This window comes from Lytechinus variegatus, chromosome 15, assembly GCF_018143015.1.
Source record: "Lytechinus variegatus isolate NC3 chromosome 15, Lvar_3.0, whole genome shotgun sequence".
NCBI classification, from domain to species: domain Eukaryota; kingdom Metazoa; phylum Echinodermata; class Echinoidea; order Temnopleuroida; family Toxopneustidae; genus Lytechinus; species Lytechinus variegatus.
This window is the reverse complement of record NC_054754.1, coordinates 31,722,502-31,742,813: the sequence shown is the minus strand read 5'-3', so window position 1 is coordinate 31,742,813 and position 20,312 is coordinate 31,722,502. Positions and strand designations below refer to the sequence as shown.

Genomic DNA, 20,312 nt, shown 5'->3' with positions numbered 1-20,312 from the left:
TAGACCACTACGCACCCACATATTACATCATACTACATGATGATTGCAAAAGTGTGCATACTGAATGTACTCACAGTTTAACATGTGAAGAAAGTAACCTAGCATAGCTAACTATTCAGAATGTATGTCATTTTGCAAAAAAAAATACAACTCGCAGGGGCGCTGCGACAGGGGGTTGTGGCAGTGGGTGAATGCCCTCTCCCCATAATATATCAACAAGAAATGGAAGTGTACAGAAATGAGATGTTTGGCTGTGTAAGAAAAACATACAACACTCCTACTTTTATGAAAAATACTTGATAATTCCCCCCCCCTCCTCTCTTGACCCAAATCAGCTTGAGCATCCATTCGACTTAGAACACCAATATGAACAGATTGGATGTAAACTCTATATAGGCACGACAATTCCTAAAATGCCTTTAATACTTAACCCTGAATGCCAAAAGCAATCATGTCTGTTCTGTAACAAAAATACCACTTACATCAATTTTTCATCCTTGTTGCTTTTTTTTATTGTTGAAAAAAAATTAAAAAGACAGATAACTATAGCTGCCTTGTGGAATTCATATATACACATAAAGGACTGCTGCTACACTTCAAAGAGGCATTTCTTTGGTTTCTGCCGCCATGCACCCAGGTCAAGAATACAGGACCGTCATGGCGGAGAATGATGTTTGACGATGAAAGAAAATGAGACGGAGCCTTATTCGAACACAACATGTAAACCAACTTTGAAAAGAAACCGACTGCAGCAAAATTGTAATGTAAAGCGTAAGTGGTAAATTTCGATTTAGGAAGTAACTTTGCAAGAAGGGAATTATCCCCTTGCGCTTTAATAGAGCAAACATACATGTAGATTACATGTGTAAACTGTGAATTGAGATACAGGAACACAAGACCTGTGACACAATAATTTGCAATTGACCATAGGGCTAATTTTGATGATTGATGGCATTGAATATCATGTGCAATTAAACATCAAATCAACTCTGTGATCAATCGCTATTATGTGCAGCAGTGTTCCAGAGTGTTGACAAAATCACAATTTCCTTGTGGATTTAGTAATATTTTCAAGATAGTTTATCAAGGCATGTATGAAGGAGGCTATGAAGTCACTCTGAAACCGTATGCCTCGATGTCATTACAGCGTCACTTCTACAAACACACATTGATAGATAAGACATGGTTTGCTGCAATTGCATTATATTATAATACACTAAACGACTAGCGGTGAACCTATACTACCAGTCCTTTTTATGTTCATCCATGCTTACACCGCCCGGCCCGAGCGCCACGATGAGAAGCAGTCCCCCGATGACGGAGAACGTCTGGAAAAAGTCGTACTTTAGGAAGTCTCTCATCGGCCGGTAGGCGGGGATGTTCCACCAAGCGTTGACGTAGAAATTAAAGATGGTGAGCCAGAGGACGAGGATGAGGGCCGAGAGCTTGGTCTTGTAACCGATGGCAACGAGGATGATGAGGACGGAGCCGACAAGGTTCTGGATGATTTGGAGTGGAGTGAAGTCAAAGCGAAGCAAGGTCATGAACATGAGCACCAGCATGATACGACCGCTGAGCTGCATGTAGGTCTTTGGTTTGTTGGAACCTGTGTCAGGAACACCAGCAAACATACTCTTTCCTTCCTTCCTAGATTCAGCAAGGAGAAGGATGACACCTCCAACAAGAGCTATGTTCCTGTATCAATCAAACATGTAATAGAAGATATTATGACACCTTCAACAAGAGCTATGTTCCTGTATCAATCAAACATTTAATAGAAGATATTATGACACCTCCAACAAGAGCTGTGTTCCTGTATCAATCAAACATGTAATAGAAGATATTATGACACCTCCAACAAGAGCTACATGTATGTTCCTGTATCAATCAAACATGTAATAAAGAGATATTATGACACCTTCGCCATCGTCAAAAATGAGGGCGGAAAACTTGACAGACAACTTATTAGAAGACAAAGTGATCTGAACAAACTGTAATCTGATTGCTTCTTGCTGAATGAGACTGAGTGTTTTGTTTGATTACTTGTTTGTTTTTAACTCGTATTGACTCTTCAATTGTATTTATTCGAATATACTTAAACATTTTGATATAAATTGTTCTAGACAAAACAATATTTTGAACAGATCCCCGGTGGTTTGGTTTGGTTTCGGTTGCTTTTTACCTCCCAACTATATTGGTAATTGTATATGTGTTAACTCATTTATATTTATTGTTTGTTTTGTTGTTTCTTATGTTTTTTTAACTTACATGCCTGACTACATTTTTTATCAACAATGTTTACAAGATATTGATTTATCAAGGATCAATGATTTGTTGTCTCCAATTGATGGTAGTGATTATTTTAATGGCCCCAATCAAAACTATTATTTGCCAAAGGAATTCAATACATGTCTATACCTCTGGCAATAATTTTACACAGTACTTAAAACGTAATATTCATACTGCATTTTTTAACCCAATCACCCCGGTGAAATAATAAAAATCACTTCTAGCTTTGACAATCAGTCTAGTGCAGGTTTTGATGAAATAAATATTTCAATTGTTAAAAAAAGTTATACATATTATCTGCTATCCTCTGTGCAATATATTTAACTCTGTTTTATCTGTTGGTGTTTTTCCGGATCAATTAAAGATTGGCAAAGTTGTTCCGGTTTTTAAAAATGGATCTCCTGCTAATGTCTCAAATTATAGACCTATATCTGTGTTACCTGCTTTCTCAAAAATACTTGAAAAATGTATATACAATCGACTCTTATATTTTCTGGATAAATATAACATTATTGTTAAATCCCAGTATGGATTCCGTCCCGGGCACTCCACATCCTCTGCATTAGCTGATTTAGTTTGTAAAGTGTCAACTGCTTTTAATTATAAAGAAATATTATTTGGGTTGTTTTTGGATTTGAGTAAGGCATTTGACACTTTAGATCATAATATTCTTTTAAATAAGTTACAAAATTATGGTATTCGTGGTGTACTCTTAGATTTATTTGAAAGTTATTTATTTAATCGTAAACAATATGTTTTTATTAATAATGTTAAATCTGAATTAGATACAGTAGGATGTGGAGTGCCTCAGGGGTCCATCCTGGGACCTTTATTATTTCTTATTTACATAAATGATGTATGCAATATTTTTGAGAAATTACATTTTATCTTGTATGCTGATGATACAAGTGTTTTTATGTCTGACGCAAATATTAATAATTTAATGGTTAACTTCAATCATGAGTTGTGCAAACTATCTCAGTGGCTTGTTGTAAATAAATTGATTTTAAATGTAAATAAACTCAATGTATGATATTCACCAATAAGAAAATTGATTACAATAACATTATTATTGAAATGAATTGTACTAAAATAAATGTTGCTACATCTATCAATTTTCTTGGGGTGATTGTGGATAATAAACTGTTATGGCATGAGCATATCAATCCAGTTTGTAACAAAGTTTCAAAATGCATTGGCGTACTTTATAGGTTGAGGCATTTTCCACGTAAAATTTTATTGATGATTTACAATGCTATAATCTCACCTTATTTAAATTATTGTAATATTGTATGGGCCAATTCTAGAAATTATTCAATGATGAGATTATTTCTCTTACAAAAGAAAGCCATAAGAATAGTTTTTCATGCCAATTATCTTGCCCATTCTAAACCAATTTTCAAAGAATTGAAGTTAATGAATATTTTTGATATGAATGACTTTAATATTGCAGTTTTCATGTTTTTAGTTTTTAATAAAATCATACCATCTAGTCTTTCAACATTTTTCAAATTGAATTCTGATTTTTACTTGTATAATATGCGAAAGCCATTAGATTTTCACTTGCCATTTGAGAGAACCAATATTGGTATCAATTCTATATTCTTTAAGGGTCCTAAAATTTGGAATGCATTACCTGATGACATTAAATAATGTGTATCACTCAATTCTTTCAAACGATTATTTAAACAAAAATATTACTTATAAGATTATCAGGCTTTGTTTGTTCAAGTATCGTGTAGGGTTTGTCTTGGAATATTAATAATTTGTATTTGTATTTATCATCTTTATTTTCTAGTTATTATGTTAAAATGTTCATTTTAAAATGTGTTTGCGCTTGCATTTTGGTGGCAGCACTGTATAAGACTTGGTTCTTCTAAGCTGTCTCCACATTCTTATTTTGATATTTTTGTTTATTACTGTATATTTATATGTTTTTTATGAATGAAATAAATTGAAATTGAAATTGAAATTGAAGAGCTATGTTCCTGTATCAATCAAACATTTAATAGAAGATATTATGATTCCTGTATCGATCACACATGTAATAGAAGATATTATGATTTCTGTATCAATCAAACATGAAATAGAAGATATTGTGACACCTCCAACAAGAGCTATGTTCCTGTATCAATCAAACATGTAATAGAAAATATTATGATTCCTGTATCATTCAAATATGTAATACATGTAGAAGACATTATAACATCATTAACTAGAGATATGTGATATAGAAGGTATGGCACCACCAACCTAACTATATTCCTGAATCAATCAAACATGTAATAGAAGATAATATGACACCATCAACTATAGCTATATGATATAGAAGGTATGGCACCACCGACCTAAATATATTTCTGTATCATTCAAAAATTATGACACCGCCAACCAGAACCATGTTCCTGAATCAATCAAATATGAAATAGAAGATAATATGACACCACCAACCACAGCAAATGATTACCATTGGTGGAGGTGATGGGCAAATTATCACTTTGGAGTCAAAGTGGATTTAGGTATCTATCCAAAAGAAAGGTGGTTTAGGAAAGATAGAGTGCACATCCAGCTTGGTGACAAAAAAGATAAATTGCCATCTGAAATCAACACAGATCATTTCAAAGTGCATCCTAAATACTTTGAATGCACTCGAGTTCAATGTTTAGACACCTTCGGGAGCCCTGTCTAAATGTTTTGCTCAACAATGGAGACATTCTTTATAGTGTATTCAAGGTATAATTCATATTCTAATGCAATCAGTTATTGCTTGAGGGTCAGTTGGTATAAAAAAAGGAATTGGCACAGCTTCAAAATCAAAGGAATTCTTGAAATGAACCCCCCTCCCTTCTGAAATTGTCTTTGTTTTCATGATTATACTAAATTCTTGCTGATTATGAATAAATGATAGGACATGAATCAAAATGACAATTTCTCACCTCATGAGGAACTTCAAATCCCAAAGTATGCTGTAGGCAACAGTCTGTAGGGAGAGAGATGGACAGAGAGGGGAGAGAGAGGAAGAGAAAATGAGAGAAAGGGGAAGTAAAATGTCAACACTGTAATTTCATATGGCACCATAAATGACATTTCATTGTACACAAAGCTATTACATTTAGGTTTCATACAAGAGATATCAGACACCAACAATATCTACACTGTAATGACATGAAGAAAATTAAGAAATAGGACACATCATGTCCTCTTTCAATCTCATAATTGATGAACAGTTTGATTATAAAAAAAACTGAAATAAACAGAATAACAAGTGGAATGCCTCTGGCCGTCTCACCTGCATCACGCGATTCAACATAGCAGCAGTGCTGACTTTGAAAACTATAACTTGCACAAGATGTTCAGTGATACTTGGTTACTCTTATTTCCATGTTTTATGAACTAGACCAATACACTTACAGAGATAGGATGGTAATTTAACAAATACCCCCAATGTGGCCAAAATTCATTGACCTCACATGACCTTTGACCTTAATCATGTGACCAGGGTGACCAGACGTCCCGTATTTCCCGGGATTGTCCCGTATTTTGCCCTTGTGTCCCGGCGTCCCGACAAACCCTTCCCGGGACGCCTATTTGTCCCGTATTTCAGAATATTGAACAAAATGTAGTTAATACATTTAAAAGTGACGATTTTTTTAATTAAATAACCAACAGCTTACGAAGCAGGGACAACAATTAAATCGATAACTGTAAGTTTTTGCAAGTTCTGCGGTGATTTCTTGCTCACCCAATACATTGCAAACGAACTGGCCTCCTGCCTGTGTGTGGCAGGCTACTAGCTAGGCATGTAGGATCGAAGCAAATTCTCAATGGTGAAAACAATCTCACATGATAAACAGTTTTTCCACCAAAATAATCACAAAATCGGCGGGAAATTCTTATAATTATACTATGGATTCTCAGATTAATGATTTGGAGGTGTAATCGGAGGAACAAGTTATTGACTTTGTATAGATCTAGTTGTTTCAGCTTTCGTTTTGAGTCTTGGTGTGCACGATGCCGCGATGTTTCATCTATTTTTTAAGTTTGACAATTATGTTTCACTTTGAAATTTTATTCTATTCTAAAATATTTTATTTTTTAAATTTTAAAAATACATTGAAAAAACACTAAATAAAACTATGATTTTTATTAGATGATTGGATTTTTTTGTTTACTTGAAGTTTGAACTTTTCCCTTTTTCTTTCATTTATATATACCCTATCCTTTCTGCTTGCCCTTTTCTGTTCCAGCTATCTTTATTTCCAATACTTTATCCGTATTATTTATTTTGTAATTATCTGTGTTACTGTTTAAATATTTTTTGTGACTTTATTACCTTGTGAATACATCGCAATTCGGCCTTAGCCGCGATGATGTCTTGATTTTTATTAATAAACCATTTATCTATTTCCTATCTTCCTTTCCTAGACATTTTCTTTTCTCTCTCTCTCTGTTCATTTTTCTTTCTTCCCTTCTTTCTCTTACTTTCCTTCTTTATTAAATATCTTTTTTATTTCCTTCATTGTTTCTTTCCTTATTACCTTGGCCTCCTTTTCCCTTCCACTCTTTCTTCTTTTCTTTATTTTTTCCCCTTCTCATTCTTTTCCCTTATTCTTTGTTTCTTTCTTTCCCTTCCTTCCTTCCAGTTTTCTTCTTTCTTTCAAAGAATGAAGGAAACATGTTTATTGCCTTTATTATTTCTTTCCTCCTTCTTTTTTTACTTCCCCCCCATTAATTCTTTCCTTTATTTTGTCTTTCAGACATTTATTCATATTCCCTTCCTTTCTCTTTCTTTCTGTCTTTTTTATTTCTTTCTTTCTATATTCACTTCAAAGAATGACGGAAACCTTTTTTTAATCTCTTTTATTATTTCTTTCATCCTTCTTTTATTCTAACTTTCTATTATTTTTTTTTGTTTTCCTTTATTTTCTTTCCTTCTCAATCATCTCTTTTCTTTCTCTCCTTCATTGTTTCGTTCACCTTCTCTTCCAATTCTTTATATTTTTTTCACAAGTCTAACACTTTGTGTGGGGCTTCTTTGTTGATCTTCGTTTGTCAATTGTCCCGTATTTCATTTTGTGAAATCTGGTCACCCTGCATGTGACCTGAAACTTGCAAAGGATATTCAGTGATACTTGATTACTCTTATGTCCAGGTTTCAAAAGTCAAATCAATAAACTTGCAAAGTTATGATGGTAATTCAACAGATACCCCCATTATTGCCAAAGTTCATTGACCTTTGCCCTTGGGCATGTGACCTAAAATGCGCACAGGATGTTCAGTGATACTTGATTACTCTTATGTCCAAGTTTTATGAACTAGACTAAAATACTTTCAAAGTTACGATGGTAATTCAACAAATACCCCCAATTTGGCCAAAGTTCATTGACCCTAAATTACCTTTGACCTTGATCACGTGACCTGAAACTTGCAAAGGATGTTCAGTGATACTTGATTACTATCATGTCCAAGTTTCATGAATCAGATCCAAAAAGTTCTAAAGTTTTCATTGTAATTCAACAGATACCCCAAAATCGGCCAAAGTTCATTGACCCTAAATGACCTTTGTCATGTGACGTGAAACTCATGTAGGATGTTTGGTGATACTTGATTAACCTTATATCCAAGTTTAATGAACTAGGTCCATATATTTTCTAAGTTATGATGACATTTCAAAAACTTAACCTCAGGTTAAGATTTTGATGTTGATTCCCCCAACATGGTCTAAGTTCATTGACCCTAAATGACCTTTGACCTTGGTCATGTGACATGAAACTCTAATAGGATGTTCAGTAATACTTGATTAATCTTATGGCCAAGTTTCATAAACTAGGTCCATACACTTTTTAAGTTATGATGTCATTTCAAAAACTTAACCTTAGGTTAAGATTTGATGTTGACGCCACCGCCGTCGGAAAAGTGGCGCCTATAGTCTCACTCTGCTATGCAGGTGAGACAAAAAAGTACTCAACATTGTTCTCTAATACAAGCATGAATTAGGGTGCTATCATATGTTTCATAAAACATGGGAAAATGGAAGGAAAATGTTTCAACTTTTCGAATCCAGGCAATCGCATTTGACGAATTGCGGTACTGCAGACTCACTCTCAATGTACACATTGTACAGTCATGAATTCCATTTTTACAATGTCACATTTAATCAATTTTGGCAAATAACAATCCATGCTAATTTGGTAAATGTGATAATATAGGCTGTGATAATTACACTGTATTCTATGACTACACAATCAATATGCCTATTACACATGTCACTTGCTATTGTTGATCAGCAGCAGCTGCTGTGTTAGGGGTACTCCAGGCTGAATATACATGTATCTAAATACATATAGTACAATTCACAGCGAGCAAGATGCTGAAAATTTCATTGAAATCGGATTTAAAAAAAAAATTATTGAATTTTTAATTTCAGCAATATTTTGTGAAAAATATACATGTCATCATGAATATTAGGTTCTCTGATTATGTCACATCTCCACTTTTTTCTTATGTTATTACATGAAATCATAATTCTTTCATTTTTTCATACGTGTGAATTATGGTCTCCTTTATTATAATGAAATAAGTTTCGGCAATGAATATCTAATGCACTATTCAGTTATCAATCCAATTTTTTCAGTTCTTGGAGGAAAAATTTGAATAGTGGGGATATGACATCATCAAGTTACTCATTGAATATTCATGAAGACATGCCTCGAACTGATTCACCGGAGTAATGCAAATCTTTAATGCCACAACTTTGTTATTCCTAGTCTGATTTTGATCAAATTTTCAGTGTTTTGTTTGTCTGATTTTTTTAAATCAAATTTTTTTTAAATCAATTTTTTTTTAAATCATATTATTCTCAGCCTGGAGTACCCCTTCGAGTTTTGTTTCTATGCTACATGCAGCTGGCAAACATCTGATTGTCTCTATTTATTGTCCTCTAGCTTGGAATTTCCAAGTTGAAAAGACATGTTAATAATGGGTATTTTACAACTTGTGATTAAATAAATTTGTATCAATCTAATCTAAAATATACTGAAAGTGAGACATGAGATATCAGCAAAATATTTTTCAAATAATAGACAAGAATCAAGTTTACTATGATTTTTCATTTCAATCATACAATTTTTTGCATTCATTGTTTAGTTTTATTGTAGAATACTATAGAAATGTGATTTTGTGGCCTGGCTTCAGCAATTGATTGGGAAATGATGCCATTCATAAATCCTAACATCCTTTTGCCTGTCTGAAAACAATTTTCAGGTATGTTATAATAATATCCAGACAGAGGAAAATATTAATTTAATACTTTGAGCTCCAATTCTATCTCAATGATCTAGCTATTGACAACTAAAATAACTTTCTTTGATTATTTACAGGTGTAGTAGTTTACATAACTTATTTCCAGTACATGTATGTTCCTTACACTCACTAAACTTCTATATGCATGCTTTAATAAAAAATAAAATAATAAAAAAACACTGAACATGCCATTCCTATACAAATTTGTCAATTTAAGTAAAACAAACAAGAAAAAAGATGAAAACATAAATCGTTATTGTTAGATAGTTGGTCACATATGGCTGCTCATTGTAAAACCACATGCCCATAGCAGCAAAGAAAGGCTTGTTATTTGAAATGTGGTTTAATTTGAAATATATCATTCAAATTAAACCACATTGCAAAAATCCTGGCCATACTGCTACTGTATAAACACATGACTAATGAAAAAACATTTGACTGCATACTATTGAAAAACATATTCAATCTTCATTTACCTACATGCAAGACTCTTCAAAAACTTCAGATTGCAATATTTCATATTTTGATATTTGATATATTTTTATTTAATGAATATCACAGTTGGTCAAGCCTGCCCTGCCCTTTTATTGCCCATTTAAATCATCATTTAATTGATTGTTTATAACTTCCACCCAAAGGAAGATAAAATAGTGCATAGTTAGCACTTCTTGCCCTGATAAATGTTAGACAACGCTTCACTTCCTGTCGCAGCGGAGTGAGTCACACCCCCTACATATGATGACTGAGTCTCTTCAATCCAAGGTGATCTCTACGACTATCAAGATTAACAATCCAAGTCAAGAGATATCCTTCGGCTTATCACTCTCATCCCGCTTCATCTACAAGCATCACTCCAAACAATCAGTTAAAAAGCTCAATCGACTCATGATGCAAGTGAAAGTGCAATGCCTGGTTGGTTCAGCGATTGATCCGTCTTTCCTCAAAAGTTCATAAAATCATTTATTTCATCAGATATTTTTTTGTTTTTAGATTTCATAGATTTGTCCTTGCTTATAAGACAAAAGGGAAGTTTTCCCTAAAATGATGTGATACTAACTCACTTGCCAGACAAATACTGAATTAATTGTGTTGAAATATGTATGCATTTCAATTTACATTTCCTGCCAAAATACTACTCGGTTCTTCTTATCAAAGGGGTGATTGCTGGTTTAATAGATAGTGGCTCACAGCAGAATGCCCCCAAAGTAGGATACATTCCCCCAACATGGTCAAAGCTTATTGACTCTAAAAGACCTTTGACTGTGGTCATGTGACCTGAAACCAAGGCAAAAACTTCAGTAATACTTGATCACCCTTATGTCCAAGTTTCATGAACTAGGTCCATACACTTTCTAAGTTATGATGCAATTTCAAAAACGTAACCTTAGGTAAAGATTTGGTGTTGACGCCCCCTTCACCACTGCCCACCGCCGCCATTGGAGAAGTCTCGCTCTGCTATGCAGGCGAGACAATAAAACCGGTCCCTGACCTATCGGACAGCCTACCTATAGACATACATGTATGCACATTGGCCCTTCAGCATAAAATTGAATATTTTGTGAAAAGTCCTAAAATCATGCAAAATAAAATCCACTATTAACTTTAAATGCAAATCAATGGCAAACAAAGTAGAAAAAGTAACGTATCAATTGCATCTGGCAATGCTACGGGACTCACAGGTTCGGTGACATTTGCTACAGAGACAACTGCTCCGATATACATTCCACATACTAATCAAATAACTCATTTCAACCCTGGATTTAACACTATACCATCCCCTAAACCTAATATAAAACCCTATTTTACCACTTACACTAAACCTACTGTCCCTACATATTAGGCACAAGATACACATTTGTCGAAAGTGGACGGAGGCCGGCCAAGAGGTGTATCAACTCACTATTTTTTATTGCCAGACTCAAATAAATACACCTAAAAGGCAATGTCAGTCTGATAAATAACCCAAGGTGACTTAACCACGGAACTAGAAATAGCAAACAATAGTCATTGCTAACGAACAATAAAAAAAGTTGACATGAAAAGACAGGTACACATGACACTTAAATAGGTGTCATACATAAAAGAATCTCAAATCGGCTTCAGTCTACTTCTGGCGCATGTGTAACACCACCAAAAGAGCAAACTTGAGGCCAGCTCGTAGACGGCATTGGAGGCAGCTTCAAACCTGCAGACAGATGAGTATCTTGGGCCTTCGACAACATAAAGCCCAGAGCAATTGTCGCGGGAGCAAATGTCCTGTCATCCCCACGAGTACATGTGTAAAGTGTAATTCTGGCTTACCTGAAGAGCAATAATGACAAATAGAAGTCCACAAGCAGCAGGTACTTGTTGTCTGCTCAGAACCATGACACATCCAACTATTTGACCAACCAAATTAGTCAGGACAAACAAAGTACTAAAATAAAGAAAATAAGAATATTTATTACATGGTGAGTTTGTGAATAAACTCCTTGTCCTACTAAAAACATCATAATTTCACTTTTGACGCATCAAATTAGTTGGGACAAATGCAGGACTGATTTTATGAATAAATTCTTTGCCCATCCTACTAAAAACATTATTAATTGCACTTTAGAGTTAAGACCCATAATTAAAAGTCAATACAAAAAACAGTACTACAAGCAAAAAGAAAAATAATATTAAGAATGAAACTCCATGCCCATCCTAATATAAATTTCATTTTGATGCTGATCAAGTTAGTCAGTACTACAAGAAAAAAAATCATTGTCTATCCTGCTATCAAAGTTATATATTTCATTTCAGCATTTAAAGTAAAGTTGGGACAAAGCATATTTCTAGACTTCCAACAGAATTCAATCTGCTATTCATACAAAAAAAATACATATAGAGTTTTAAACTTCTTTTCAACAACAAAAATTGTGACATTTTGTTTATGACAAAAGCCCTAGTCAGATGAGATGATGAGACACACACTCTACGAATTTATGTAGTGACACCAGGGAAATAAAATTACACAGGGGCTGGGGGCAATTTAGCCCCTGAGCCTTGGAAACTAAAAATGTAAAATAAAAAAATGAGCCCTGGAAGTCCCCATTCATTTCAATGTTAAAGATTATCCAATGTAGCAGATTTAAGTTGTGAAATGTAACCCCTGATAATAATTTTAAAAAGAAAGAAAAAAATTATCCGTGTGACACTGAATTTCATTCAAACTTGGCAATATTATTCAAAACTAAGCTTTTGATTATATTAAAGCAAATCAAAATTGATTGATGACTATTACTCTAATTGGTACTTGGCCAAACCATGCCAATAAACTTCTATCATTGCCTTGATTATTGAATTTTATATGAACATATCTAATATAATAATAATCCATTCAGAATTCTACAAGAAGCTGGTAACCTGCCAAGGTGTATTTTATTCAATTCTTTCAAGCAAGGGCTCACCAAAATATTGGCCTTTTAAATCTCGACAAAGGTGATTCCACAATCAGTGGCATTACGTATCAATTCTATTACTTGGCGCTGTCAGTTTCACAAGGTTGACAGTGTCTGTCTAGTTACTGTAAATTTGTCTTGACACCAATAGCTTTAATGAAATCAATACATTTGGAAAGGCTGAAGGCTGTCTATTGTGAACACGATGGCATCTTAAAAAATATGTCAGTAACTTTAAAAATAAAATGGACATGGAAAATATTGACTGATAACTTTTGGATATTTCTTTCAAATCAAAACACTTTTACCAATTTTGTAACCTGCAAAACATGTCTTTCATGTAAAATTTTAATTTCAAATTTGGTAAGCAAATTCATCTTAAATTGTATTATAAAAAAAAACTCTGGTCCCTCACAGACGGTCAGTAGCATTACACTTTATCCTTATTTAAATAATCCTTCATGCAACTCATGTTGGCATGTATGTGACCACCTACATGTACCCCCAAAGCAAATCACCCAAGAACATTCTCTGCAAATTACCAAAACAGAAATTCGGTCTTCACAAAGCAACAAATGGTTGAATGGAAAACAAGATATATGAAGAGATTCTTTGAGACAAGTTTTTATGGACTGCTTGAAAGTTTCATTATGAACAGATTGCACAGTGTTCATATCTCATGCTTCAGTGAACCCATACTAGTATTCAAACATTTTTTTCTCTTTCATTTGTGAAGCTCTCTCTTAGTTTCTTCTGCATTCAACCAAGTACCAGTAATTCATGTAGTTTGGGTTATCATTAATCAATTTTGACAAGTCATACCATTTGAACGCTTGAGATGGGCTTTTTTTCAAACTCAATAATAATAAAAAAAGTTCACTTTGGGTGACTTATTGTAGGTTTTGGGGTAACTGGTCACATACTATCTTTCAATGTGTGATATGAGGACTTTCAAATCATCCAAATTCTAACTGATAATTCTACAATAAAAGCACTATGCCGTCTAAATGACCTTTTTAAATATGATATAGTCCCATATACATCATCATTTGTGCTTGTAATCATATCTGCTTGTAATTGCCCACAAATATCAATCACTTCAGTAAAACTGAAATCATATTTTTCCTACAAACACTGATTTTTATTTAATGTTATATTGCTGAAGAATACCGGTAGCAATTAAGCTGCAAACAAGTAGGCGCGTCTTTAATCATTTAAATTAATAGCATGATCTGCAGAATAAAAAAGAGAATATGATCATGTGATCCGCACATCTCTGTTATAAGCTACTGAAATCATAGCATCTGATTGCCTGAGACTCAATAACAAATTTTTGCAATGAAAACATTTGAAGAAGACATGAAATATGACCACATAGCCTCGACGCTGTCTAAGAGTTGTGATTGATCCTAAGTTTGCCATCACAGCTAGGTCAAGCCATAAATGCCAACATCCAGAATGCATACAGTTGTGCTGAAAAATTAGTGAACCCCACCGCAAAATGCACTCCTTTATGCAGAGTGTTGAATATAGACAACCACAATACAATATTCAGCAAGCCCAGAGAAACAAACTATATTGAATGTAATTAACGCCTTGCCAAAGGACACTAGGCCATGGTGGGATTCGAACACACAACCCTTGTAATCAGAGGGTCGTGTGTTCGAATCTCACCATTGCTTAGCGTCCTTTGGCAAGGCGTTAATCCACTTTGCCACTCTCCACCCAGGTGTTAGATGGGTACCAGGTAGGATGACTTGTGAAAGCCTATATGTAGTATGCCTAGCAATTGAGTCTTGAAACTCTTGTTGGAATGCTCCCCAGGGAGTGGAGAAGGTGCATACATTGTATGCAGGCATGCAAGGATCCGATGACCGGGGTAATAATATGTCTGTAAAGAGATGTCGTTCCGATTTATTAAGCGCTATATAAATGCGGAATATTATTATTATTATTATTCCTTTTATCACCTGATAAGGAAATTTTATCACCTGACTTCACAATTAACATGGCTGAACTTTAAATACTTTAAATATTTTCATTTTCTGGTAGGGTTCACTATCTATTGAGTACCACTGTACGTCCATTCAAAGTATGACATGTAAACTCCTGCATGCATGATTGTCGTAAAAAATCAGTACATTCCTTCTTATGAGTCTTGATGGGTGCCAGAGTTCAGAGTGATCAGGGGAGCGTTTCATCAACATAAATCCGACAAAATGTCAGATTTAACAACTTTCCTTGACTCTGACTGGCTGAGAGGCACTGTTACTATGGTAACTGTCGGATAAAACAGGACTTGTCGAAAGTTTTATTCGACAAGTCCTGTTTTATCCGATAGTTACCATAGTGAAACACTACCCAGATCAATCACAATATTTTGTTAGACAGGAGGATTGGGGCCCGTAACATAAAGCTTAGTGATTAATTCTCACGTTTGATCATACACAATAGTCAATGGAATCAATCATAGGAAGCAGCCCAACGATCGATCCTGGGCCCCGTCTTACAAAGACTAGCGATTGATCTGATCAATCGCAACTATGGAAAGCCAGCAAAGTCAACATATAAAATGCATGTTTGCCTTAAAAAATTCTAGATATGAATGTATATCCATCCATAAATTCATTGATTTCTTGACAGTTTGATGTGTTCTCCTTTGTTTACAAAGGACATTTTGCACGTTTCCTGTAGAAAGAATTATGACACTGATGGATTTCCATAGAGTTACATGTGATTGGATCAATCACAACTCTTCGAAAGACGGGGTCCAGGATTCATTAAATGCTCACCTGAGAAACCAACCACACCCCCATGTCTGGTTGATGTAATCTCTTTGTTCACTCCACTGAAACCACATTCGAATCCCATCTTCCAGGAAGGTACTTATCAAACATAGACGGGCTACATGAGGGAGAAAGTGCTTGCTCTTCCTCAAGACCTGAACAACAAAAATCATGTAGATTCAATTAAAGTTTCCATTTCAAAGTGTCAAAATCTGCTTTATTCTACAAGAGCTATGAATATAATCCAGATATGATATTCTGAATGAAACATTCTAAAAATAATAATTTCATTATTTTTTTCAAATTACTAACAATACATCTCCAGTGAACATAGACAACTATATTTCTATTATTTTTTTTTTGGGGGGGGCAGGGGATTGACTGAAGTATCCAAAACTGTCACAACTTAATTTTGTTACGTTCAGTCCACTTTCTAGACCTCCGGCTCCACCGCTCAGGCCTCCTTTAGTCAGTCATCATATAGATCTAGACCTTGCTCTTCGAGTGAATGTATTTTTATCACTTAGGGTCTACTTTTGATCTAACCCAAGGAGCTCTGACCTGTGAAGCAGCCTAGCCCAGGACTCGTCTGTGTAATACAAATGTAACTTGGCAGACATGGGTACTCCCCGAAATGGGGTAGCCATAGCACCCCCAAATTAAAGGGAAAAAAGAAATTATGCACTTACTTCGATTATCGATGAAGGTCTATCTAAACACAGAATCCCGACATCGAGGCACAAACTGGACCCTCAAAAAAAGAGGAAAAGTTAGGTCGCATTCATTCTCTCGCTTTAAAATTTGAAAACAAAATGGCCGATCGATACTAAGAATGAACGTGACGTTACTTTTCCTTTTCTTGAGGGCCCAGTTTGTGCCTTGATGTCAGCATTATATGTTTTGATAGATCTTCATCCATATAATCGAGGTATAAATGGCATCAATTTTTTTTCTGTCTTTAAGTTGGGGTGCTATGCACTATGGCTACCCCATTCTACCTCATTTTGGAGAGTACCCATGTCTGCCAACTACTAGACTCTATGCACCTTGGCTCCGGCCCACCCTGGGTTACTTTTGATCAACCATGATACTGATATTTTTTTTCATTTCAATTTTTATTGATGAAAATACATCAAACTCCTCAGCTCAAAAAGACAGATAACCCAGGGAGCTCCAGCCCGCAAAGCAGGTCGGAGCCCAGGACTCGACTCGTCCGAGTAAAGTTAGGCAGAGGGTACTCTCCAAAATGGGGTAGAATGGGGTTGTAATAGCACCCCAAATAAAAGGGGAAAAAAAATTATGTTATTACCTTGATTATTATATATGAATGAAGGTCTATCGACTAACGTGGCACAGAATCATGACATCAAGGCACAAACTGGAACCTCATAAGAAGGAAAAATTCTGTCTCATTCGTTCTCCTTGTTTCAAAATTGAAAACAAAATGGCTGATCGATATAGAGAACGAAGGAAACATAGAGGTCTAACTTTTCCTTTTTTGAGGGCCAGTTCATGCCCCAATGCAATGTCAGGATTCTGTGTCACGATAGAACTTCATCCATATAAATTGTAATCGAGGTACCAGTAAGTCACTAGGCCTAAGTGCTTATTTTATATTTTTCTCTTTTCATGTTTATTTGGAGTGCTATTGCGACCCCATTTTGGAGAGTATCCATGTCTGCCTAATATTATATTTATACGGACGAGTCCTGGGCTCTGGTCGGAGCTCCCTGGGTTAAAAGACAGGATGATTGATATTATTTTTGGCTCAAATCTATTTTCAACATGTTCAATCATGTCTGTCAATGAACATGATCATGAAACTGAAGTCTGAAAGAGTCAGACTCAGCTCAGCTCAGAACAATTCAATATAAGATAGGGCCTACAATTGTTCCAATGAAACTTCAGAGTTAACAGTATAGTGAGTGATTGTATTACCGACCGGCCTTGTATTACCGAACGCGCGCATCATATGCGTCAGAAAATAATCAAATACGCTCAAACCTTTGCAACTTCCTTCCGGAATTCCAAAGGGAACTTAAATAGAAAAATGATGAAAAATTGTCAAAAACACAATTTCGAAGTCTTTATATCCTCAAAACAATAAAATATGGTCAAAATAGCTCATCAGTGACTTTGTTGTTTTCCCAACTTTTCCCATAGAAAACACACGTTCGGTAATACGATACCTTTTCAAGTGACCAAAATATTTCACTTGCGAAGAGGGGTCCGATTGGAAGCTGATGTCGTAAAAATGAAAAACAATTTCGGCAAAATTTCTGCATATTTATATTTTGTAGGTATTTGTGTATTTATGGTGAAAGTTTGGTGAATTTTATTGGAATAATGTGTTTGATATGATCAAATTCATGAAAAGTGTTCGGTAATACGATCCACTACCATAACACCTAAATTTAACATTTTATTAAAATTTCAAAGTTTTCTTTGACAATTTTAGACAGAATTTTACAAGAACAAAATTTAGATTAGAACAAAATTTAACATCATCACAAATCATGTCAAATTCAATTGAAAAAAAAATTATTCATTCTCACTTGATCTGCAACATCCTCCGCTTTTCCAACAAGTTCATTTTGGGATGCCATCTGCTTCAAATTGTTGATCCTCTAATCCAAAGAAAGCTCACTGGATGAGAAATTCCCTCTTTCTGTTGAGCCTCAGTGTCGTGTCAGTCGTCAAAGTATTGTGTCAGCAGCTGAGCAAAACAACCCACTCGCAAAACACATGGATGGGATCGAAGTAAACAGAATAAATAACATACAATAATACGTGTGGGCACACACAAAACAACTTCAATTGACAACAGTGTCAGTGTGTGACTCGTGAATGCCACGTCTTACATGAAGGGCGCCATCTCAGAGCTGCTGCAGAAAATCTTGAAAGACGGATTAAAAAAAGTAGGCTAATCCCGGGAGGCTAATACCTTGGAGATAAATATATCTCTATATGGCTAATAGTTCCCGAGGGTGGGGTTTTGTTGTTTTTGTTTTCCTGTTATTTATCTCTCAGTGGGGGTACTCCTGGCTAAAACAATTGAATATTAAGAAATAGAATAAAATTCACTGAGCAAAGCGCTGACAAGGGGACCCTAATCATCAAAGAAATTTCGGATAGAAAGCATTTAAAATTACTGAATTGTTATTTTGTGTTATCATGTTTTGTACTACCACGTCGCATGAATCCCGCATGAACTTATCATGAAGTAAATCCCCACTTTCCTTTTCGTCATGTAGTTTATCGAAAATTGTCATGATTTCTTCATGTTTCGATACCGATGTGTGCAGTCTCCCTTGTAAGAAAATAATTTCCATAATGACACTCTAAGAGTGCATGTCAATCCAATATTCCTCAAATCCGGATTTTGGTGGACAAATTTGAATTCCAAAAACGCATATTAATGTTATGTGATGCCACATATCTCACATATTCAATGATCTAACAATACATAATCAATTCCTTGACCAAATTTGATGAAATTCAGCGTTTGATTGTCTTATTTCCTCTTTCTCTTAATCCTATTTTTTGCAGTCTGTCTTTCGGGTACCCGACCTTTGCATGGCAATCGGGCCTATATTTTGTGAAAACATTTATGAACCCCGTTTTGCATTTGCATTATAGGCCCTTCTTGGTAATGATGTCATGTCCCATTTTTCTTTTCGCATGTTTCATTGTATAAAATCATAATTTCTTCGTAAATGATGTGTGTATCTAGAGTGTATATCACCCTTGAAAGGAATATATCTTCCACAATGAAGAAATCAGTTGCCAGTCCAACATTATTTCATTATTAGTGGACAAACTTTTCATATGATTTTTATAGGCCCTATAAAAAATATAAAAATTATTAGTTTTCTTATTACATGTTCAGAACCAAAATAATGAAAAGATTATTATCATCTTGCTATTCCTTAATTCTCCAAATCTGATTTCATGTCTCCGCTTTCCATTTGAAATTATTTCATATTTTCATATTATTTACTGATATATAATGTCTCCCTTTAGTTGCAGCAATGAGTATCTCACACTTCCAATCTGTCGAATTTTTTGTCATTCTTGGACGAAAAATGTAAAAAGTATAGGGGGCCTAATACAATATAAAAAGAATAACTGGGAATATATGACATCATGCTGCAGCTTGCTAATTGCATCATCATGATAACCATATTATTTTGGTATACTCAAATCCTGCAAAACTTTGAAATGTCATAATTTTCAGTTGTTCAAGATTTGTTACTTATATTGTCCGATATTGCTAACAAATTTCAGCACTTTGTCTGCTTTTGACATTACATGTTCAAATAATGTACTCGGGAGTATCCTTTTAAAGTCATAATAAGATATATGAAAGGAAGTTTTAGAAACGGGTTGTAATGGGATGGGGCGATGATAACACTAGTGGGTTGAAATATAAAAAAATCAAGCGATATTCAGTCTGGCTTCTAAGTTTCTTCTTAGTGTTTTGCTTCTTCGTTCGTTTCACCTGTTCCCTTTT

At 34.8% G+C, this 20,312-nt stretch overlaps 1 protein-coding gene across 1 annotated transcript; it reads right to left on the bottom strand.

Annotated features, from left to right (window-relative positions):
* Positions 1-83: 83 nt before the first annotated feature.
* Positions 84-18,685, bottom strand: LOC121428579 (surfeit locus protein 4-like). Its single transcript, XM_041625297.1, has 5 exons — positions 18,355-18,685; positions 15,806-15,954; positions 11,893-12,007; positions 5,226-5,269; positions 84-1,695 (listed from the first exon to the last, which is right to left on the bottom strand). Exons 1-5 carry the CDS (start codon positions 18,403-18,405, stop codon positions 1,242-1,244), a joined length of 813 nt encoding a protein of 270 aa, XP_041481231.1. The 5' UTR covers positions 18,406-18,685; the 3' UTR covers positions 84-1,241.
* Positions 18,686-20,312: the final 1,627 nt, after the last annotated feature.

Coding starts and splice junctions, on each gene's coding strand:
- LOC121428579 (XM_041625297.1), bottom strand. CDS start 18,405: ATGGCATCCCAAAATGAACTTGTTGGAAAAGCGGAGGATGTTGCAGAT. Junction 12,008..15,805: donor GGGTGTGGTTGGTTTCTCAG/GTGAGCATTTAA, acceptor TCTTTATTTTAG/TACTTTGTTTGTCCTGACTA. Junction 5,270..11,892: donor TTGTCATTATTGCTCTTCAG/GTAAGCCAGAAT, acceptor CTCTCCCTACAG/ACTGTTGCCTACAGCATACT.